General features: G+C 41.9%; 1 protein-coding gene across 3 annotated transcripts in view; it reads left to right on the top strand.

Moving 5' to 3' along the window:
• The window catches only part of ERLIN1 (ER lipid raft associated 1), a 90,924-nt gene extending 67,549 nt beyond the window's left edge, over positions 1 to 23,375 (top strand). For all 3 annotated transcript variants that reach the window (XM_068255362.1, XM_068255363.1, XM_068255364.1), the window contains 6 exons: positions 5,860 to 5,933; positions 6,021 to 6,079; positions 9,680 to 9,771; positions 15,844 to 15,933; positions 16,649 to 16,728; positions 18,906 to 23,375. In XM_068255362.1, coding sequence (XP_068111463.1) covers positions 5,860 to 5,933; positions 6,021 to 6,079; positions 9,680 to 9,771; positions 15,844 to 15,933; positions 16,649 to 16,728; positions 18,906 to 19,100 — 590 coding nt within the window. In that variant the 3' untranslated portion in view covers positions 19,101 to 23,375. The remainder of the gene's footprint in view (positions 1 to 5,859; positions 5,934 to 6,020; positions 6,080 to 9,679; positions 9,772 to 15,843; positions 15,934 to 16,648; positions 16,729 to 18,905) is intronic.
• Positions 23,376 to 23,852: the final 477 nt, after the last annotated feature.

Below are 23,852 nucleotides of genomic sequence, written 5' to 3'. Positions count from 1 at the left end.
GATTGGGAAAAGTGATGCTACAAGTACACTATTACTACTATAGTTAGCCAAATCTATCACAACTTCCAGCATCTCTCTGACTCACTTCAAGTCACCATAAATCCCTCCTGCCACATGTAGTACCATCCACAGCACATTTCTCAAGCCACTTTTACTACAAGCGTTGACATATCCACTCTGCTATGTTTTTACAAGTCCTAGACTGTCTCTCCTGCTACACTGCTACAGTCCCAGGATACACTTTAGTCTCCCAGCATGTTCTATAGTAGTGCAAGTCTCAGCATATGTAAAGTCCCAATCCTACTCAGAATAAGGCTGTGTTCCAGGGTAAGGTACAGAGTCCTTCCTCAGCTGTACCCCACCCAGTCAGATTTTTTTTTATGGCATAGATACGAAGTGTAGTTCCCCATTACTGATCTAAATTGTATTTATTGTAATGTTATGAAAATATTTGAAAATTGGTTGATGTCACTTTCTGGTGTTTAGCTATATAGATGTTTGCTAGGTCTGGGTGGTGTACCCTTGAGTAATCAAATGCTCTTCCTGACTACTTTCACTGGCCAAGTTCTAAGCTGCATACAATTTACGGTAAATCAAAATGTACTGTTATTTGTATCTCCATCTCTACCTGCCTCCCCACAACTGCAGTATACTTGGCTGTGAAAGGAGTGTAAAAACATCTGGTATGCTTCTGCAGTAGCACTGCTCTGCAGGAAGGGGGGAGCTGTAGTGACCCTGAGAGCACAAACAGGGCCAGCATGGGGCACTGTAATGACGAGGATGCTATCATGAAGTCAGTATGGAGGACACTGTTGATTAGTGAACTACAAGAATAATAGCACTATGGGGGAACAGTTTGATAACGGGAAATGTACCCCCAGAAATTTTTCCAGAAAATCTAGTATTTCTCACAGAAAAGTATTGCAGTAACAGGTTTTGCTATACACATGTTTATTCCCTTTGTGTGTATTGGAACAAAACATAAAAAGGAGGAAAATAAGCAAATGTCACACAAAACTCCAAAAATGGGCTGGACAAAATTATTAACACCCTTAACTTAATATTTTGTTGCACACCCTTTGAAAAAAAAATAACTGAAATCCGTCACTTCCTATAACTATTAACCACCCTGGCGTTCTGATTAAATCGCCAGGGTGGCTGCGGGAGGGTTTTTTTTAAATAAAAAAAAAACTATTTCATGCAGCCAACTGAAAGTTGGCTGCATGAAAGCCCACTAGAGGGCGCTCCGGAGGCGATCTTCCGATCGCCTTCGGCGCCCAGAATAAACAAGGAAGGCCGCAATGAGCGGCCTTCCTTGTTTTGCTTATATCGTCGCCATAGCGACGAGCGGAGTGACGTCATCGACGTCAGCCGACGTCCTGACGTCAGCCGCCTCCGATCCAGCCCTTAGCGCTGGCCGGAACTTTTTGTTCCGGCTACGCTGGGCTCAGGCGGCTGGGGGGACCCTCTTTCGCCGCTGCTCGCGGCGAATCGCCGCAGAGCGGCGGCGATCAGGCAGCACACGCGGCTGGCAAAGTGCCGGCTGCGTGTGCTGCTTTTTATTTCATTAAAATCGGCCCAGCAGGGCCTGAGCGGCAGCCGCTGGCGGTGTTGGACGAGCTGAGCTCGTCCAGACCGCTCAGCTGGTTAATAAGCTTCTTGCAACTCTCACCCGGAATTTTGGACCACTCTCCCTAGCAAGTGCTCCAGGTCTCTCTTATTGGAAGGGCGCCTTTTCCCAACAGCAATTTTAAGATCTCTCCACAGGTGTTGAATGGGATTTAAATCTGGACTCATTGCTGGCCACTTCAGAACTCTTCAGCTCTTTGTTGCCATCCATTTGTGGGTGTGTTTTGATTTATGTTTGGGGTCATTGTCCTGCTGGAAGACCCAAGATCTTGGATGCAAACCCAGATTTCTGACATTGGGCTCTACAGTGCAACCCCAAACCCTTTGGTAATCCTCAGATTTCATGATGCCTTGCACACATTCAAGGCACCAGTTGCCAGAAGCAGCAAAGCAACCCCAAAACATTATTGAACTTTCACCATATTTCACTGTAGGTACTGTTATTTTCTTTGTAGGCCTCGTTCCATTTCGGTAAAAAGTAGATTGATGTGCTTTACCAAAAGGCTCTATCTGTCTTATCTATCCACAAGACATTTTCCCAGAAGGATTTTGGCTTACTCATGTATATTTTTTGCAAACTGTAGTCTTGCTGTTTTATGTCTGTGTCAGCAGTGGGGTCCTCCTGGGTCTCCTGAAGTAGCGTTTAATTTTATTTAAATGTCCACGGATAGTTCATGCTGACACTGATGCTCCCTGAGCGTGCAGGACAGCTTGAATTTCTTTGGAACTTGTTTGAGGCTGCTTATCCACCATCCGTACTATCCTGTGTTGCAACCTTCCATACATTTTTCTCTTCCGTCTACGCCCAGGGAGATTAGCTACAGTGCCAAGGATTGCAAACTTCTTGATAATGTTGCACGCTTTGGGCAAAGGCAAATCTAGATCTCTGGAGATGGACTTGTAACCTTGAGATTGTTAATATTTTTCCACAATTTTGGTTCTCAAGTCCTCAGGCAGTTCTTTTCTCCTCTTCCTGTTGTCTGTGCTTATTGTGGCACACACAGACACACAAAGCAGAGACTAATGGTGGCCATACATCAGATGACTTGGCGGCCAATCGACCATCGGATTCAATTATTATAATCAAATTGGGAGAAAATCGGTGCCGCCAAGTGCATGCACTTCACTCTCTATACACGCGCCCCATGTGGTTTCCTAGTAAGGGGCACGTGTATGATGTCATATACACGGGCACGTTACTATGCAACCACGTAGCGTGCTTGTATGATGAGCAGAGTAGAGAGCTGCGGAAAGTTAATGTATACCTTGCACAGGGGGCATTTTTCATTGGGGGGGCACAGCGTTGGGGCGACGAGGCGACAGATGGCTGATTCCCAATCAGCACAAGGCTGATTCCCGAGAGAATACATGCTGAAATTGATCGGGTATCGGCCTGTGGTGTATGGGCAGTTGACAGATCTCTCTCTTATCAGATTTGATTAGAGAGAGATTTGTCTCTTGGTTGAATCTGCCCATCATCGCTAGATGTATGGCTACGTTAAGTGAATTTCTCTCCTTTTTATCTGCTTTCAGGTGTGATATTTTTTTTTTTTTTAATTGCCCACACCTGTTACTTTTCCCAGGTGAGTTTAAAGGAGCATCACGTTTGAAACAATTTTATTTATCCACAATTTTGAAAGGGTGCCAATAATTTTGTCCAGCCCATTTTTGGAGTTATGTCCAATTTGCTCGTTTTCCTCCCTTTTTTTTTTTTTTTGTTCCAATACACACAAAAGGAATAAACCTGTATAACAAAACACGTGTTATTACTGCAATACTTTCTCTGTGAGAAATACTTTATTTTCTGGAAAAATTTCTGGGGTGCCAACAATTCCGGCCATGACTGTATTTGCGATAATTCAGCTTTAACCACCCTGGCGTTCTGATTAAATCGCCAGGGTGGCTGCGGGAGGGTTTTTTTTAAATAAAAAAAAAACTATTTCATGCAGCCAACTGAAAGTTGGCTGCATGAAAGCCCACTAGAGGGCGCTCCGGAGGCGATCTTCCGATCGCCTCCGGCGCCCAGAATAAACAAGGAAGGCCGCAATGAGCGGCCTTCCTTGTTTTGCTTATATCGTCGCCATAGCGACGAGCGGAGTGACGTCATCGACGTCAGCCGACGTCCTGACGTCAGCCGCCTCCGATCCAGCCCTTAGCGCTGGCCGGAACTTTTTGTTCCGGCTGCGCAGGGCTCAGGCGGCTAGGGGGGCCCTCTTTCGCCGCTGCTCGCGGCGAATCGCCGCAGAGCGGCGGCGATCAGGCAGCACACGCGGCTGGCAAAGTGCCGGCTGCGTGTGCTGCTTTTTATTTGACAAAAATCGGCCCAGCAGGGCCTGAGCGGCAGCCTCTGGCGGTGTTGGACGAGCTGAGCTCGTCCAGACCGCTCAGCAGGTTAAGTGAGCAACTGTGGTTTCCCAAGAGGCATCACTCCCGACTCTTTATTCCTTTGAAAGCAAGGCTGCACATCCAGAGCCGCTGGTGTATACTGAGCCTGTTGCTAACTAATATATCTTACAGAGCCACACCAATCCAACTTCCATGCAGTCTTTTTCAGACTTCTTGGTCCTCATCAGTGCATAGCAAATACCTTAAATACCTTTTTGTTTTAAGAAGAGCTTTACTTTTTAATAGAGTTTTTTTTGGTCTCTTTGAAGGATAAATTAGTCCATGAAAAATATTAAAAACTGGGGGAGCAGGCATGTGCTCTCCTCATGCCTACCGCTCCCTCCGTTCTCCTCCGTCGCTCTCTGTTTTAATGCACCAACCCTCCGAAGCAACTTCCTGGTTGGGAGTGTTGGTGAAGACTGCGCAGGCGCTGCGCGTCAACACGTGTCCTTGATCACGTGCCCGTGGCCGGGCGCGCTCTGTGCATGTGCACTACATAGCTGTGGCATAGTGCACATGCCCAGAGCTCTCCTGGCTGCAGGCACGATCAAGGATACGCATCACCGGGCAGCAACTGCACAGTCTTCACCGACCCTCCTGATCAGTAAGTGGCTTTGGAGGATCGGTGCACAGAAACGGGGGGTGTGGTGGGCATGAGGAGAGCCCACCACCCACGCCTGCTTTCCAGTTTTTCTTTTTTCATAAACTAAGTTATCTTTTAAGCCCTTTATACTTCCCAGGTGGTTTTGGGTCACCATGAGCTGTCTGGGTTTTCTTTAGTATATTAATATTGCAGGGACAACAATGCATTGCTTTGTGTTTTTAAAACTCTTCATGCACAGGCTAATTGCTAGATGTTTGTCAATCATGGGTCCCAATTTTCATACTAATTTATTTTACTCTATACCCTAGGCCCAGTGTGTCAAGACCACAACAGTCATTCACAAACTTCTTAAATTTAAATTCCATACCTTTTTGAGACTTGCATGGCTTTTTACTGTAGACTTTGCAAGACTGCTGCATGATGGGGGGGGGGGGGGCTTTAAACTTGATGCTGTCCTGAGGAGCATTTGGAAACACTGCAAGTTTAAAAAGGTGTGGCTATCTCCCATATTGATTTTACCAGCTGTACAGAAATCTTGGCACATACAGTTTTAAACTATGGCCTGCTATAAGAGCGGGTACAATTTGAAGCTGCAATTTTCTATTTAGCCACTATTTTCTATATAGCCACTATTTGTATCTGCTATTTTCTATGTGTAGCAGCTATTTTTTTTTGCTGCAATTTGTATCTACTATTTGCAGCTGCAGTTTGGGTGCCCTTTTAAATAAGATGCTCTGGTTAAGGTTAGTTGGGAGTTTAAGGTTATTTGGCGGGGTGGGGGTGTGGTAAGGGTTAGGCACCAACAGGGGTAGGATTAATGTTTAGGCACCACCGGGGGGGGGGGGTGTTAAAGGGTTTGGCACCACCAGGCGAGGGCTCTGTGTGAGAGTAGGGAGAAGTTAAGTCATAGTAAAGCATTGGTAAATATTACCAATATTATACTATATGCATATAGTAGAAAATCCGTAAAACTACCAATATTCTACTACAGTTATCATGATAACTTTCTTAAAACATAGCTTTTTTAAAACATCTTTTGAAACATGCAGCATTTTCCAATACATGCCTGTCCTGACCTATTGGATGGAGATTTTGAATGAACAGATATGTTTGTGAATTTTAGCTTGCTTAGATTACTTAAATATTGTGTTTTTGCTTGAAAATTGTTGCCATCATTTTGTTTCAAAAGGTTTCTTTAAAGTTTGACCATTAGTATGTTTCTTCAATGTGTCCCTGTATAGATCAGATCGATGAGAATCTGAAACTGTCACTGCAGAAAGAACTCAACTCAATGGCTCCTGGTCTGACAATACAGGTAACACATACTTTCCACATGCAAGTGTATTGCTAAATAATAACTATAAAAGTTTTTATTAGTGACAGTCTGTGAATCTTTCTCCAGGCAGTACGTGTTACCAAGCCGAAAATTCCAGAAGCTATTCGCAGAAACTTTGAGCTAATGTAAGTGGAAATCGCCTCCCTAGTCTGTAGAATGATTGTAACTTTCATGCATAATATGGGTTGATGTGATTTTTATTCCCTTTGAAAGAAGAAAACACTCCTATTTTCTGCCCTGGAGTTACTAGCAATTTCTTTCCAGGAGTAAAGCAATTAAACATATTGAATTGTTCCCTTTATACTTCATAATATAGCCTTCTGCTATCCCTTTGGAATCTGAATGGTAATTTGTTCCCACCTTGGCCACCCACGTAGAGATAATTAAGACCATATCTGTGGATTTTACAAAAATTAAAGGGTAAATGGCAACTGCTCAGATGAAACCCTAGTGCCGCAGTACCCTCTTGGCTACCAAAACATACTGCATACCTCTTCTTTAAAGGGAACCTGAAGTGAGAGGTATGTGGAGGCTGCCATATTTATTTCCCTTTAAAGAGAACCAGAGACGAAGCACCCTCATGTATTTTACCTTGTAAATCAGTGGGAACATGACAGTAAACACCTAATCTGCTCTTTGTTTCATTGTTCTCTGTTTAATCTGACTGTTATCGCCTCTGCTAAGAATCCCCAACTGAGCATTCAGTCTGGCTTTGCTACGGAATGATTATAGCTGAGTCTGTCTTCTCTGGTGTCTTTTCAAGCCCAAGCCTGCCCCCTTGTGGCTCTGCTATAATGACTCAGCTATAATTATTCCCTGCAAAGCCAGACATAATGCTCAGTCCGGGATTCTTATCACAGCTGATAACACACTTTTAGCAGTGAGGATCAAACGGAGAGCAGGGTAGGTGTTTTCTCTAATTTTTCCACTGATCTATGTGGTAAAATCCATGAGGGTGCTTCGTCTCTGTTTCACTTTAAACACCACCAGTTGCCTGGCTACCCTGCTAAACTAGTCAGATTAGTGTTCATTATGATGATGATGCTTTCATATAGCACTGACAATTTCCACATAGTTTTAGAGTATGTTCATGTTACTAACTCTCCCAGGGCTGGCTCTAGACTTTTTGCTGCCTGAGGCAAACTTGTGAGGATGCAATGCCAAACAATGCAATGTAAACTATGCCAGTTGCCTGGCAGCCCTGCTAATATTCTGGCATAAGTAGTGTCTGAGTCAAAACCAGGGATGAGCTCCGAATAAAATTTGGATGAAATCTGAATGAGTTTAATTCCGAATGAAACTCATTCGGATTTCATCCGAATTTTATCCGGAGCTCATTTTTGGTCAAATCCCTGGAACAAACATGCTAATCCAGTAAAACTCAGCTGAGTCAGAGTACCTGATCTAATATATGAATGAGTCCCAGACCATTCACTTCTCCTAAGAAGGCTTGGCACTTGGTACCATCCACCACCACCACACCAGGTTTTTCCTTTGAGGATATGTTTTATGGTAAATGGACGTGCATATACGAGGAGATAATCGTAATCCAGGCAGGCGGCATCTGTGGAGGTGGGGGACGGCCCTAAGTGTGCCGATGCGAAACTAGACCTACTGGGGGACTTAGAATCTGATGAGTCTGTTTCCATATGGTGTGGTGGATTTAATCTTGAGAACTACAGCTGCCAGGAAGTGCCAAGCCTTAGGAGAACTGAATGGACTGGGACTCATTCATATACAACTTTTGTTGTTTTGTTGTGTAGGTGCTGCCTTCTCTGAATAGTGTTAAATTGTATGTAGAAGGAGCAGCTCCAATATAGGATTTCTGTGTATTTAATCACCACTCTGATTCGTCTTGGTTGTGGTGCTTGTCTCTACTTTGATAAGCGTACCTTATCTGCATAGGCTTGTTCAGGGTCTATGGCTAAAAGTATTGTGCTAGGGACACACGATGAGTTTTTCCGTTTGATAGGATGCGTTCAATAGATAATTTCCAACATGTCCGATATTACTTTCGATCGTTTTACCGCTTGATTTCTCATAGAAGTGATTGTAAATTTCTAAGAAAAGATAAGAGAATCGATCGAGAAATCGAGCAGAAAAACTAATCGACAACCAATCGAACGGCAGAATCGACGGAAAAAACATATCGTGTGTACCTAGCACTAGAGACACAGGATTAGGAAGACTGACAGGCAACTGGTATTGTTTAAAAGGAAATAAATATGGCAGCCTCCATATCCCTCTAACCTTGGGTTCCCTTTAAATGCCTCAAGATGAGTGCTAACCACTATGCCACCAATGGCAGGGTTCACATTTTCCATGGTAGAAGATTGCTGTAAAGGTTACCAGAAAGCAAAAAAAAAAAAAGGGCAGTGCCATTAAATCTTGCTGCCTTCTGACCACCTTACCAAAAATAAGTGGGTTCTTCAGGTGATTTATCGCAGCAGCTGCAAGCTTTTTGCATTATCATGGGGTCAATGGAAGTCATGTATCTGGTGCCTAAGTATTCCTTTTACTGAAAGTTTAATTCTACCTTTAGTGGAAAATACACTGCTGTCCTCAACCCCCAACAATTGTTTCTGATCTGTTTATTTTCACTTCAGATTTGCTTTACTCCACCAGTTTCTCAGTAATGCCTGATGAAGTCCAGTGTGTTCTAGGTGGAGGTTATAAACTTTTTTTTAAACAAAGAAAAACATTTTATTGAGTACTGGATTATACATAACAAAGCATGAGCATCTGACTGGCAGTTGTACAGGTTCATGACATATATAACAGTATTGACATGAAATCCCCTGAGGGTTATAAACTGTCACTAATACTCTAATGGCTCATACACACGGGGCACTGCTGTCGCCGCAACCACGTGGCACGTGCGTGTTGCAGCGACAGGTTGCCCATGTGTATGACGCGCGCCCCGAACGGTCGCTACTCCGAGCTGTCGCCAGGCGATTGACTTGTTCAATCGCCGGCAACAACTGTCGCTGCAACTTCGCCGCAACTGTCGCTAGTCCGCCGTGTGTATGCGGACTAGCGACAGCAACTCCATACACAATGTATGGAACTTGCGGCCGGGGGAGGAACCTTCGGCGACAGCTTCTGTAGCGTCTCTGCCTTTGGGCAGAGACGTGTAGACAGCTGTCGCACGGGCGGAGCTTTCACCGGGCTGTCGCGTGCGCGTCCCCTACGCGCTAGTGACTAGCCACAAAGGTCCTCCGTGTGTATGTAGCTTTAGGGCCTGTTTCCACTACACGCAGATTGGATACAGAAAAACTGACTCCAATGAATGCCTATGGGAAAAGTTGCATCAGAAAATTCGCGTTTAGTGGAAACAGGCCCATAGACATTCATGGGAGTCAGTTTTTCTGCATCCATTCTGCATCCAATCTGCGTGTAGTTGAAACGGGCCCTTAAGGTGGCCACTAATGATTCAATATTTTTCATCCAATCTTACAATTTCTATGTAATATAAGAGCCGGCCTATGGTATCCTTTCAGTATAGTCGCTCGGTTTACTCTTCTGCTACATAGATTTGGTAAGATTGGATAAAAAAGATTGGATCATTAGTTGCCACCTTTATAGAAAATTGGTTCCATTGCATGACAGGGCATATCGATCGCGCAGTGTGATGAGGTTACATCAAGTTTATATATAATGCAGGTTTTGCTGCAATTAAAATGCTGATAAAAATTGAGATGGGCATGTTTCTTCCTCACTTACAGGGAGGGCGAGAAGACCAAGCTTTTGATTGCTGCACAGACACAGAAGGTGGTAGAAAAGGAGGCAGAAACAGAAAGGAAAAAAGCTGTAATAGGTAATGTTTTCTTCTTTTGTGTTAAGTTGGCATCTGTACATTCATTACTGGCTGAAGGATTATTACATGATGGCTTAGAAATGCTGTTAGACTGCGCTCACACTTGTGCATACACGTGCGTTATAATGCGTGTGCGTATGTTTCGTAAGGTTTTCTTCACAACTTTGGGGGAAAATTGTGGTGCTTATTGTGTCCTGTACTTTTTTTTTGTCTTTAATTTTTATGTGTGTTAAAGACAAAAAAAATAAATGGAAAAAACCCTCCCTTTCTGTTTACAAAGGGGACTGAATAGATAGGTGCAATATACTAAGCTGGCTCCTGTAGCTGAATACGTGTCTGGGAAATTGGAGAGCTCCATTCATGGAGCTGCTCTGATTGGCCATTGCAGACGCTCTGTGACTCGAGCAGAAAGAGCGCCTGGAAGGCAGCCGGGTAAATGCAGATCTACGCACCACAGCAGAGGTGCCCACACTCAACGATATTTCAGTTTGTGAGCTTCTTAGAAAATTACGAATGGAAAATGATGTACAAGGTAGAATCTACCTGCAGATGCAAGCATCAACTGCAGCACATTCATTGTGATTACGGTAACACAATCCACCAGTCAGTTAGATGCATATCATAGAGTCCTCCTCAGTAAGCGAAATAGAAAAGTGCTTGAAAAATAGTCACAATGGGTTCTATTCACAAAACTTCTCATAAATTACTTATCACCTAATTGATAAAAATAACCTTTCAGCACATGTACAAGCAAAATAATCACTAAAAGTAAGTTGTTCCTGATTAATTTCATTTCAATATAACTTTTTGCCTTAATGATATATGTAATGTATACAAAGTGTATTATACAGGCTGCCTCCTCCCCTGGTGGTCTCAGTGATCGAGGAACCACCAGGGGAGGAGGCAGCTGTGCATGTTAACACACACACACACTGATCCTGCCCCCTGATCGCCCACAGCACCCCTCAGACACCCCCCCGATCACCCCCACAGACCACTGTTTACACCCAATCACCCCGCCTAATCACCCATCAATCTCCCCCTGTCACTATCTGTCAATGCTATATTTTAGATTGGGTCCTAAACTGCCCCCTGGGGGCTCCTGATCACCCCCCCACACACACACGCCCTCAGATCCTCCCCAGACCTTCCCCCTGTGTACTGTATACATCTCTTCTCCCCTGTAATCACCCACTGATCACCCATCAATCACCCCCTGCCATCACCTGTCACTGCTACCCATCATACCCATCAGATCAGACCCTCATCTGCCCCTTGCAGGACCCCCAATTACCCGCCCACACCCTCAGACCCCCCCTGATCACCTCGCCAGTGCATTGCTTGCATCTATTCTCCCCTCTAATCGCACCCTGATCACCTATCAATCACCCCGTCACCACCTGTCACTGCTACCCGTCAGATCAGACTCTAATCTGCCCCTTGCGGGCACCCAATCACCCACCCACACCCTCAGATCGCCCTCAGACACCCCCCCCCCCAATCACCTCCCCAGTGCATTGATTGCATCTATTCCCCCGCTCTAATCACCCCCTGAGACACCCATCAATCACCTCCTGTCACCCCCCCAGCACTCCTAACCATCAGATCAAGCCCTAATCTGCCCCCTGCGGGCTTCTGTTCACCCGGCCAAACCCTCACCCGCCCCACCGCAGTGACAGATTTTTTCTTTCTGATCACTGCAAAAAACACTACAATAAATGTGGCGCTGTGAAGATCAGTTTTGATTTTTTGATTTTTGATTTTTTTTTTTTTTTTTATCAAAACTCGGTGATCACAGCTTTCTACTTCACAAGTACTCCCTTTTGCTAGGTAGGTGCTCTTTTTCCTGGGTAGTCTCAGAGGAATACCCCTAAATTTAGCAGTCCACCTTGGCAAAAAAAGGGGAATTCCGCTGAAGAGGCCGCCGAGATTCTGGCCCAGTGGGGTGAGTGGAGACAGATAATCTAATATTGGCCCTAGGCTTTTTTCTTCTGTTCTGCACCGTGGATCTCTACGACTTAATTGTGGCTGAGACCAACCATTATGCCACACAATACGCAACCGCCAATCCGAGAAGCTACTATGCCCAGCCTTTTTGGTGGAAACCACTCCAAGTTTCCGAATGTAACATTTTTTGGGGCCTTCTCCTTAACATCGGTTTAGTCAAAAAGAATGTATTGCGGTCTTATTGGTCTACGCACCCAATACATCACATGCCCATGTTCTCTGCTGCCATGTCCAGGTCACAATTTGAGAACATCCTGCGCTTCCTGCACTTCAGTGCCAATGCAACCTGTCATCTAAGAGGCCACCCTGCTTATGACCGGTTCCACAAAATTCGGCCCCTCATAGACCACCTGTTGTCAAAATTTGCAGATGCTTATACCCCTGAACAGTCATTTTGAGGCATTTGGTTTCCAGACTACTCCTCATGGTTTTGGGCCCCTAAAATGCCAGGGCAGTATAGGAACCCCACAAGTGACCCCATTTTAGAAAGAAGACACCACAAGGTATTCCGTTAGGTGTATGGTGAATTCATAGATGATTTTATTTTTTGTCACAAGTTAGTGGAAAATGACACTTTGTGAAAAAAAAAAACAATAAAAATCAATTTCCGCTAACTTGTGACAAAAAATAAAATCTTCTATGAACTCACCATACTCCTAACGGAATACCTTGGGTTGTCTTCTTTCTAAAATGAGGTATTTTGTGGGGTTCCTATACTGCCCTGGCATTTTAGGGGCCCTAAACCGTGAGGAATAGTCTGGAAATTAAATGCCTCAAAATGACCTGTGAAATCCTAAAGGTACTCATAGGACTTTGGGCCCCTTAGCGCATCTAAGCTGCAAAAAAGTGTCACACGTGGTATCGCCGTACTCAGGAGAAGTAGTATAATGTGTTTGGGGGTGTATTTTTACACCTACCCATGCTGGGTGGGAGAAATATCTCTGTAAATAGACAATTGTGTGTACAAAAAAAAAATAAAAAATAAAATTCTCATTTACAGAGATATTTCTCCCACCCAGCATGGGTATGTGTAAAAATACACCCCAAAACACATTATACTATTTCTCTTGAGTAAGGAGATACCACGTGTGACACTTTTTTGCAGCCTAGGTGTGCTAAGGGGCCCAAAGTCCTATGAGCACCTTTAGGCTTTACAGGGGTGCTTACAATTTAGCACCCCCAAAATGCCAGGACAGTAGACACCCCACAAATGACCCCATTTTGGAAAGTAGACACCCCAAAGTATTCAGAGAGGGGCATGGTGAGTCCGTGGCAGATTTCTTTTTTTTTTTTTGTCACAAGTTAGCAGAAATGGAAACCTTTGTTTTTTTTTTCGTCACAAAGTGTCATTTTCCGCTAACTTGTGACAAAAAATAAAATCTTTTATAAACTCACCATGCCTCTTAGTAAATTATTTGGGATGTCTTCTTTCCAAAAGGGGGTCATTTGGGGGGTATTTATACTATCCTGGAATTCTAGCACCTCATGAAACATGACCGGTGCTCAGAAAAGTCAGATGCTTCAAACTGGGGAAATTCACTTTTTGCACCATAGTTTGTAAACGCTATAACTTTTACCCAAACAAAAAAAATCCAATAAGTGTCTATTTATTGATCAAAGACATGTGGCGCAATAAATTTAGATAAAAATGTATATAGAAATTTTACTTTATTTGAAAAATGTCAGCACAGAAAAAATTCGTCTTTTTTGATGAATATAATAAAAACTAAAAATCACAGCAGCAATCAATTAGCACCAAAAGAAAGCTGTATTAGTGCAAGAAAATGAGGTAAAATTAATTTAGATAGTAGGTTGTATGACCGAGCAATAAACCGTTAAAGCTGCAGTGGTCTGAATGGAAAAAAAGTGTCTGGTCCTTAAAGTGGTCTAACACCTAGCATTTCAACTTTGCTTTAAAAGATTGCTTACAGCTTATAAACTATTATGCCAGATTTTTTTTTTATCAGAAATTCACTGAATGGATTAAACATGACATTTTAGTGCTGCATTTAGCTAGAAATCCTCCTCCATGCTTGCTTGTTTAGTTACAAATGTATCGATCTACAATGTAACAAACAAACACTGCTCTGAGAGAACAAAGAGGGCTTCCCCGGCAGGCTTTTCAAAGGTCTATTTGTATTCCAAATAAAGATACATTTTGTAACTAAAGATAAGAACGGATGCGGATTCCTAGTTAAATCCAACACTAAAATGTCATGTTTAACCCATTCAGTGAATTTCTGGTTAAAAAAAAATCTGCCATAATAGTTTGTAAGCTGTAAGCAATCTTTTAAAGCAAAGTTGTAATGCTGGGTGTTAAACCGCTTTAACCCATTCAGGTTCCATGGTTTTCACGTGAGAAATGTTCACCTCCCATTCATTAGCCTATAACTTTATCACTACTTATCACAATGAACTGATCTATATCTTGTTTTTTCCGCCACCAATTAGGCTTTCTTTGGGGGGTACATTTTGCTAAGGGCCACTTTACTGTAAACGCATTTTAACAGGAAGAATAAGAAAAAAATGGAAAAATTCATTATTTCTCAGTTTTCAGCCATTATAGTTTTAAAATAATACATGCTTTCATAATTAAAACTCACGTATTGTATTTGCCCATATGTCCCGGTTATTACACCGTTAAAATTATGTCCCTATCACAATGTATGGCGACAATATTTTATTTGGAAATAAAGGTGCATTTTTTCCATTTTGCATCTATCACTATTAACAAGTTTAAAATAAAAAAAAATATAGAAATATTTTATCTTTACATTGATATTTAAAAAGTTTAGATCCTTAGGTAAATATTTACATTTTTTTTTTATTGTAATGGTTTTTTTTTTATAGTAAACATTTTATTTGGGTAGTTTTGGGAGGGTGGGCGGTAAACAATAGATTTATAATGTAAATGTGTGTTAATTTTAATTTATTTTTATTTTCAGTTGTAGTATTACTTTTTGGCCACAAGATGGCGGCCTTGAGTTTGTTTACATGACGTCACTCTAAGCGTAACACACGCTTAGAGTGGCGCATCGGGGAGGGAACGGCCAGAAAAGGCGCAGCTTCCGAGAGAAGCTGTCGCTTTTTCAGCGGGGGAGAGGAATCCGTGATCGGCCACCATAGCCCGATACATTGATTCCCTGGCTACCGAATCCGCGGCCGGGAGTGCGCGTGCACGCGCGCGATCGGCCGCGGGAGCGCGGGGTAGTGCGCATGGTTTCTGGACGTAGTTTCTACGTCCAGGAACCAAAATAGGTTAAAGCTAATGGGAACCGTTAAAAAAAAAAAAAAAAAAAAGTCAGATACTCACCTAAGGAGAGGGAGCCTGTGGGTCCCATAGAGCATTCCCTCTCCTCCCCGGTGCCCGCTGCTGTCCTGGCTCCCCCGTAGCTGTATTCAACCGTTTCGGTCAAATACCGCTGTCTCCCGGCCAAAGGGAGGCTTCGGAAATGCTTCGGGAGCCTAAGTGCTCCCGAAGACGGGCCGCTCTAAACTGTGCACGCGCCCTCTATGATGCACTCGCGTGTGCGCTGCCTGTCTTCGGGAGGACTCGGCTCCTGAAGACTTTCCAAGTCCCCTTGCCGGGGGATACGAACGGAGGAGCCAGCGCAGCATCGGGGGCACCGGGAGAGGAGAGGGATGGCTCATTAGGACCAAGCCTTCCCTCTCCTTAGGTGAGTATCTGCCTTTTTTTTTTTTTTTTTTTTTAAATGGGGTTACATTAGCTTTAAGGGGTTTTAAAACTGCAGTCCTTAAGTGGTTAAATTATATTTGAGCTAGTGACCTTAGCCTGTTTAAAAATGGGCTAGGTCTGTCACCACGCATATCAGCACTCAAGCGCCCGCCGCGCGCACAAGTCCTCCCGTTCAGTCTCTCTGCGTCTCTACCTGCACATGCACACTACAAAAACACACACACAGGGACATGGTACGCAGAAACAATTGCATTTTATTAGGTATGCTGTTACAAATGAAAGTAACTGAAAAAAAATTCTAATCGTACATTGTCTTCACATTCAAGTACATGAAAATTCTAATTGACTTTCTCTTTCTTGGATGGCAGAGGCGGAAAAAGTTGCACAAGTGGCGAAAATTCAATTTCAACAGAAAGTAATGGAGAAAGAAACAGAGAAACGTATTTCTGAGATTGAAGGTTAGTGTGTTCACATTTATCTCAAGTCATTAAACTATATTAACAATCCGGAAAGTAGCATTACGGAAAAAAAATGAAAGTTACGTTAGCATTACAGAAAAAAATGTGGAAATAGATTTTGTTTTAATATTACATTGCAAAATATCATACTTTTTGTAAATTACATTTTTTAGGTATACAGTGTAAGCAACATAAACAGTGAGCTAAAGCATTTGATGGGAATCCAGCAATTATGAATACGTCACAGTTGGATAGAAATAATTGGTGTTATTTTATATAAATTATTTAACCAATTTTTCATAGTTTATTTTGCAGACATTTAGGTTTGTTTTCTTTTTTTGTTTTTTATTACTAAAGCTATCATAGGGTGGAGAACAAATGTGGTTAAAAGGTTAAAGGTCTTTACAATATTAATATTTATCCTAATAAAATACATCCCTACCTTGCCTTGAGTATATTAGGAGGTGGGGGGAGGGAGCAAATGGCAAATATTCACAATAACTAATCCCTGTTTTCCGGGAAAAATAAAGTGCAGTATTTAATATTCAGCTATCTCTCCCAGACGATATTAGACAAGCAAAGGCATCACAAATGCTTCATGTAACTACACATAACTACCGTATATTGGCTTCAGCGTGACTTTTTTTTACATTTTGTTCAGACTTCTATGTGACGCTCTGATAACTGTTAACTGATATTTGTGTTTTCACTCCAGATTCTGCTTACCTTGCTAGAGAAAGGGCAAGAGCTGATGCTGAATTTTACACAGCTGAAAAGTTTTCAGAGGCTAATAAGGTGAGGGAGCACACCAAAATATCTGCTCTATGGAAGAAATATATAGTACCTAGAGTGGTTTTCACGGCTCAAGTAAAATTTTAAAAGGTAACCTGGTCTTCAGAGGAACTACTGTCTCTGTTGCTCAGTATTTTCATTAAAGTGAAGCCATGGACCACGTTTCCCCTTGGCCCATTTGATGTTTTGCTAAAGTCAAATTTTTAGACAGGAAGAGGCAGGCTTGCAGCGATGTTCCCCCTTTCACCTCCCATTCCCTCCCCTTATAGAGAAGAGGAGTGAGTGGGAGGGTGATGGGAGGGAACATCACTATACTTCTGCTTTTAAGCCTGCCTCTTTCTGAGTCAAATTTGTATTAATTCTTCAACGTTGATACCAGAGAGAACATCCTTCTACCAAAATGGAACAGGAAGCACAGAAACATTTAAAAAGACCCCTCCCAGCCTTGAGCCATCAGTGCTTTCCTGTCCCTTTTCTTCCTGTCTGAAAATTTTACTTTAGCCAAAAGTCAAATTTTTCAAGGAGTGCTTTTAGGCACCAGGGGAACAAGTAGAGGAACAGACAATGCACAGAGGTCTGTGGATCCAGCATGAACATACTTCTGTACTTACCTTGCCTCAGGTCAGCCTATCACAGCGGATCGCTTCTGTGTCCCCCAGGGGGTCAGCTGTGTCACACGGCTGTCCCCAGTACAGCACTGCCTTAGATCGCATCGCTGTACAATCCTAATAGATTGCCGCTGGGAGACTGATGGCGGAGCAGAGCTCCATCATTCATGCAGAGTTGCATGCGCATTAGCGCACGCTATCTCCTGCAATCCCGCCCACAGCCATTCACGCCGATCGGCGTGGAGTGGTCCTGGGGCTGCCGCCACGTTCACGCCACGTTCGTGCCCTTTAATAAAAGCACCCTGACACTTTAAAGGACCTGTCCAAACATAGCTTTTACATGCATTTAATTGAAAATTATTTGAAATTATACATGAAAATGCAAAGGGGATTTATCTTTTACACCAGGTCATTGATTCTCATGGACTGTTAGTTTCCAGTTAACACATAGCTAGCCTGAGTTGCTTGTTCACACATAGCTAGCCTTATTATTATTGTTATTATTTAGTATTTATATAGCGCCGACATCTTCCGCAGCGCTGTATGGAGTATATTGTCTTATCACTTAGCCTGAACCACTCCCCCTTTAGTCACATGGCCAAGCAGTGTGAGAGCATGATTCCTCTATCAGATGAAGCCATACCTCCATACTGACTGACAGGCTATTGTGACTTCTGGCTTGTATGGAGATTTCATGCAAATTGTATGGAACAGAGCATGAAGTGCATTTGATTCTAAGCTGCATGAAATTTTCAGACATATCATTGAGCTTGCAACTCTGGGGAAGGGGGGTATGTACTTTTATGCTTAAATTATATACATCCGTGTCATGTTAAATACATTTAACCCTTAGACTGCCAGACATTTTTATTAAAAAGCTGCACACCAGTGACAGCTAGATTTGAATCATGTTTATTAAATGTCTTGCCCAATTCTATATGTACCAAAGTCCATATTAGTTAGTAGGGAATATCATTGACATGCAAATAAATTTGAGATGACTGAGAATTATACTAGTTATTATGATACACCATTATGCTCGTTTATTATGAAAATAGACTAATCAAATCTTGCAGTAAAAGCATTTGGTCCATTTTCAAACTGCATAGAGTTGCAGTAACTTTTGCATAATTCTGCATCAACTTACAATTATTTCCATATTTCAAGTCAAGTAGGGAGTTGGCACTGAGTCACAACTTTGTACTAAACGCCTTTGGATTTCTGTGGCGCAGCAATATTGGGAAACAAAACCCCCTATAGACATCCATGGCAGGCAGAAGTAGTTTTGTATTAAAACGCCTTTAGATGTCTGGCATATGGATGAGGAAATACAGAAATGCATATAGACGTCTGCAGCAGTCGAAGGGTTAAAATTTAAAAAAAACACCTGACCTTTGCCTGAACTTGGGCTGCTGAGCTTACAAATCTGCCCAGAGCAGAGAGATCTGTGTATGTATGCTGGGGCAGCACTTCAGGATAAGCATAATACTACTACAGTACCTACAGGCAGTAATCTTTACTGTCAGTTGCAAATAGATTGTGTTGCTAAACATTTTGCAATTTCCATTACAGTTAAAGCTGACTCCCCAATATCTGGAACTCATGAAGTATCAGGCAATTACAGCAAATAATAAGATCTATTTTGGAAACGACATCCCCAGCATGTTTTTGGATTCCAGTTTTGATAAAGGTCCATTACTGCAGCAGTCAGGAAGTCAGGCAAACGGTGAGATCAGGTCTCGGAAGGAAAAGGCCAGAAAATCCTGAAGCTGATCTGGTGATGGACAATTTGTGCAGCCTCTTGGATTTGAAGAAGCTATAGAGATGAAACTCAAAACAAGCACAACAATTTTTATTTTTTTTTTGGAGACTAACCATCAACATCAACTGCCACTTACTTTGCCGCCCCAATTGCTCCTCTTTTTTTGTGTTAATTTCTTACAATATTAATCCATTTTCCGTGTCTTCTTTGATTTTTACCACCAATTTTGATTTCAGTTGAATGTCAACCTGTCTTTGTACTAGGATGATATTAGCCGATGCTCATACTGAGCTCAGCAAACAGCTGCGTTTAAGCAGTCATAAGCTGTTCACTTTGTACACACTACATCTTGAAAGATGTGCCTCTTGATCCCCCAGAGATTGGATGTGTTAGCCTTTGATCATTGAGTGCAGAAGAAACACGGTCTTCTGTATACAGTATCTTTTGCTAAATACAGAAGAAAGACAGCATTTAGTTCCAAAGAGGATGATTGGATGGGCTTAAATTAATGGCTCAAACAACCGCACTGTCTGTATCTTGTCCATTGCACTACAATGGCTTAATGCCTTCTCAGATCATCTCTGAGAAATGCAGAAGATGGCAACCCAAGTCTTAACCAAGGACATGTTTCTGTGATTTCTCTCAGAAAGATCTCGTAACTGCACTTGCAAAAACATGAGAACTGTCCTTATTACATGGATCCTTGTCCAAGCCTCTGCTGTGTGTTGCTATACAATTGAGAACTTTGAAAGGTTCTAATTGTGGTTCTATCTTTGCAGTCATGCAGCATTAAAGGAACACGATCAAGAAAATCATAAAATTTGAAATACATGTAAACAGATACAAATATGAAGTTAATTTCTTCCAGAGTAAAATGAGACATAAATTACTTTTCTCCTATGTTGTTTTTTTACAGTCGGTAGTAGAAATCTGACAGAACGGACAGGTTTTGGACTAGCCCATCTCCTCATGGAGGGTTTTCATGGTTTTCGTTATTTTCACTTGGTGAATGGCAGTTGCTCTGTCAAATTGCCAAAAAAAGTGTACAGTAAGAAGAGAGGCTGGCCAGCAGCTTTGTATAAATCCTTTTCAAAGCGTGTCTTTATAAAGAATAAAGGCCATGCTGATAATCCCCATGAAGAAATGGACTAGTCCAAAACCTGTTAGATTTGTACTACCCGCTGTAAATGCCAGCAACATAGAAGAAAAGTAATTTATGGCTCATTTTAATCTGGGAGAAATGTACTTCCTATTTGTATGTGTTTACATGTATTTTTAATTTTAAAAAATTTCACGATAGTGGTCTATTAATGTGTTTCCCATATTTTGTTCCTTTTATCTTCTTGACAGTTCTGAGCTGCTTTGAGTATTCAAAAATTCTTTTGGTGCTTATTTTTTCTCAACCAACAATTGTTAATTGAGACTAATGCCAGTCTGACAATGGATTTTTTTTTGGTTTGTTTTTATGCTTCTTTTAGGATTTGCATAAGTCAGAACTTGAGTTTTCCAAAATAAAATCATGCTAAGCTTTCCTTTTAAGCAGCTTGAATTCATAGTGCAACTATGAGCCACAATGTGTCTGCTAGCCATACTGAAGTATATCAATGGGTGAATTGACTATGCCTTTAATGAAGCCGTCAGATGCAGTGCAGGCCAGATACTGCCTGATGTCTTACATGTGTTTGCTCTTTTGGGCTTATGGGTGTTATGGCTCCTAATGCTAACAAGCTTTTGGAGGGTTGTGGTAAGTTTAAGTTCAGGCAAACCGCTTTTTCTCATCAAACTGTGCATTTTTATTCAGCCAGTCTTTATTGTTCACACGCCATCAATATGAACTTCGTAACCAGGCAGCCAACACTGTTCTTTCTGTTTTAAATTTTTCAGCTGTCTGTGTCACCACCCTGATTGCTGAGCAATCAATACAAAATAATGGGATGATGCTGATTGATCAGTGAGCAGAAATGACACAGGAAGCTACAAAACTAAGATAGAAGTGTGTGGTCATCTGCCTGGCTGTGGAGTGTGGCTGAAGTTTGCAAATCACAAGGCTGAGCAGAATGAATGACTGCGCTGGAGAGACAAATAGTATGACTGGTCAAATCTATGTATTCCAACTTTGTATCTGATTATCTCTAGGTCTGCCTTTGCAGTTTCCTAAAGTGTATTAGTTGTTTCTTTTAAGGATTACTCATGCACTAATTACCGGTATTATATCTGTTTGAGAATTGTTATGAATATATTTCTGGTTGCTTGGCTGGAGAGAGTAATATTGAAGCTACTGAACTAATATTTTTGTTATGTATTTTTTTTTATTTTTGTGAGATTTTTCAAAATGCCCCTCTGAATACTTACTGAATCAAAACCGCTACTAGTCAGCACTGCATTCCTATAGTATACATGAAAACATTGATTCTTACTAAGTGCATTTTGGTTAAGCTGGCGTTTTGTATGGCTGTTACAGGTCTGTAGCAGTGCTAGATGATGATCTGAATGCTGCTTTCGGATTGTCTTCCACATGCATGCCTGTAATTTGTAGACAAATATGGTGCCATTCTTATTTCAGGAAATTTACAGCTATTTGATGAATAAAAATCCACACCACACCATAGATTTTTCCTTCTTAACATCAACCAGCACAGAGTGCCTACTGACGTGTGGCATTCCTGAAAAAATTGGCAGGGCAGATTTATTAGTGTAGAGTAGTAAACTCTGTGTTATACATCCACTGTGCAGCAAACTTTATAGCTGGAATGCAATATTGGTCCTATGTTTAATTTAGCATTAAGGAAATAATCTGTCCTTGCTTATGTATTTGCACTCCTCAGAACTCATTTTATTGGCATGGGTTACCCGCTGTGCCAGTTGTGAGGCCCTCTGAAAAGTACATTATCTCAAAAATAGTGAAAAGTCAAAGGGCAGTACTATGATGTGTGTTGACAACTACCACCTCCTCAACTATGATGTGTGTTGACAACTACCACCTCCCCAACTCCCCTTTTCTTTTTCAGCAAATGGATGAACACCTATTGCTTATAGGACACCTCCTATTGCTTATATTTTTTTCTGGCCATTCGCAGGATCTTGCTGTCCGTTATTGAAAATGTATCTTACAGTTTTCTTAATGGCTTCCACCACTACATGAATCTGTAGTGTTGCCTAGTATTAAAGGCTTAGTTCAACTAGAACTAAGTCTTCTTTTTTTCCATCTGTGACCATTTTTTCAGTATTGAATCTCTTGACTTTTTCTTGTCTCTTAGGGCTGATTCACACTACAAGAGCTTTTTAAATGCCAGAGATTTTAAAAGCTCTTGCTAAAGCAATCCTATGGGGGATTTTTACTAAATCACATTGCTCCAGTGTGAACACTCACATAGGATAACATTAGCAAGAGCTTTTAAAATCACAAGCGCTCAGCAAAACGCTTGTAGTGCGAACGAGCCCTTATGGTTACTGGCTGTGGGATGTTTCAGCTATCATTGATATCTCCACTCCCATCAAGGTGTCGGTGTTGCATTATTGCTGATGATTCATAGATCATGCCGATACTGCTTTGTTCCTTTTCTGGAGGATCCAGCAAGCAGGAGCCGGACACTCTCTGAGCTCTCTAGTGACCATAGTGTGGCAGAGCAAAGTTTTATTGGAGAGATTTCTCACTGTGGAAGCCACGGAGAGTTGCGATTCAACATGTCGTCCACCTATAATGTGGATCACACTTCAATGGAATTGGCCTTCAAGACATTTTCTTAAGGATTCAGATGTATTTCATGTCTGTTTTATCCTCTAATTATATTTTTTTCTTAAATGGGTATTTAATAACATTTAATAATATCGGTGCACCAAAATTTGTGTTTCTGAATACTAAGTGTTTGTGAGGAAAACTGCCTACCTTAAAGGGGAACCTGTCATAAGGGAAATATTATGGCTGCCATTGGCGGCAACTTGCCAGAAAATGCCAGCTGCCTAGCGGACTGTGGCTTGAGAACGGCAAACATGGTAGACGTATGCAGCAAGTGATAGTCCAGCGCCTAATCTGCATACTTCTGGCATGGCTCAGAGGTCACAGGATCAACATGACAGCAGAAAAACTGGCATTCTCAGGAGAACTCCTGCAATGGCCGCCACGTATATTTGTCATGACAGATTCTCTTTCAGAAAGAAACACTGCTTACTTTAGTGTCTGTGCACCAACCTTTTATATTGTTCAATAACATCTCTACATTGGGAAGGATATTTATATGCAAATACTTTTTGACTTAAAATAAAATTATTTTGGTACCAAATAGTGTCTTTTACTATTTGTGTTTTGTTCACTTTCTTTTTTTTTCTGAAACCCTTTATTTTTCTTACACGGACAAACCTCATTAAAGAGACTCCGTAACAAAAATTACATCCTGTTTTTTATCATCCTACAAGTTCCAAAAGCTATTCTAATGTGTTCTGGCTTACTGCAGCACGTTCTACTATCACCATCTCTGTAATAAATAAACTTATCTCTCTCTTGTCAGACTTGTCAGCCTGTATCTGGAAGGCTGCCAAGTTCTTCAGTGTTGTGGTTCTGTGATGCATCTCCCCCCTCCTGGCCCCTCTATGCACACTGCCTGTGTATAATGATCTCTTGAGATACAAAAGGAAGGATGTATACAGCCTGCTTGTGTATGAATGTATTTTCTATGTGTGGACATACTGTACATCAACCTACTTCCTGTTTTGGTGGCCATTTTGTTTGTTTATAAACAAACTTTTTAAAACTGTTTTTA

Source organism: Hyperolius riggenbachi, chromosome 10, assembly GCF_040937935.1.
Source record: "Hyperolius riggenbachi isolate aHypRig1 chromosome 10, aHypRig1.pri, whole genome shotgun sequence".
NCBI classification, from domain to species: Eukaryota; Metazoa; Chordata; class Amphibia; order Anura; family Hyperoliidae; genus Hyperolius; species Hyperolius riggenbachi.
Note: the sequence above shows the minus strand (reverse complement) of the source record. Positions and strands in the feature narration are given on the sequence as shown.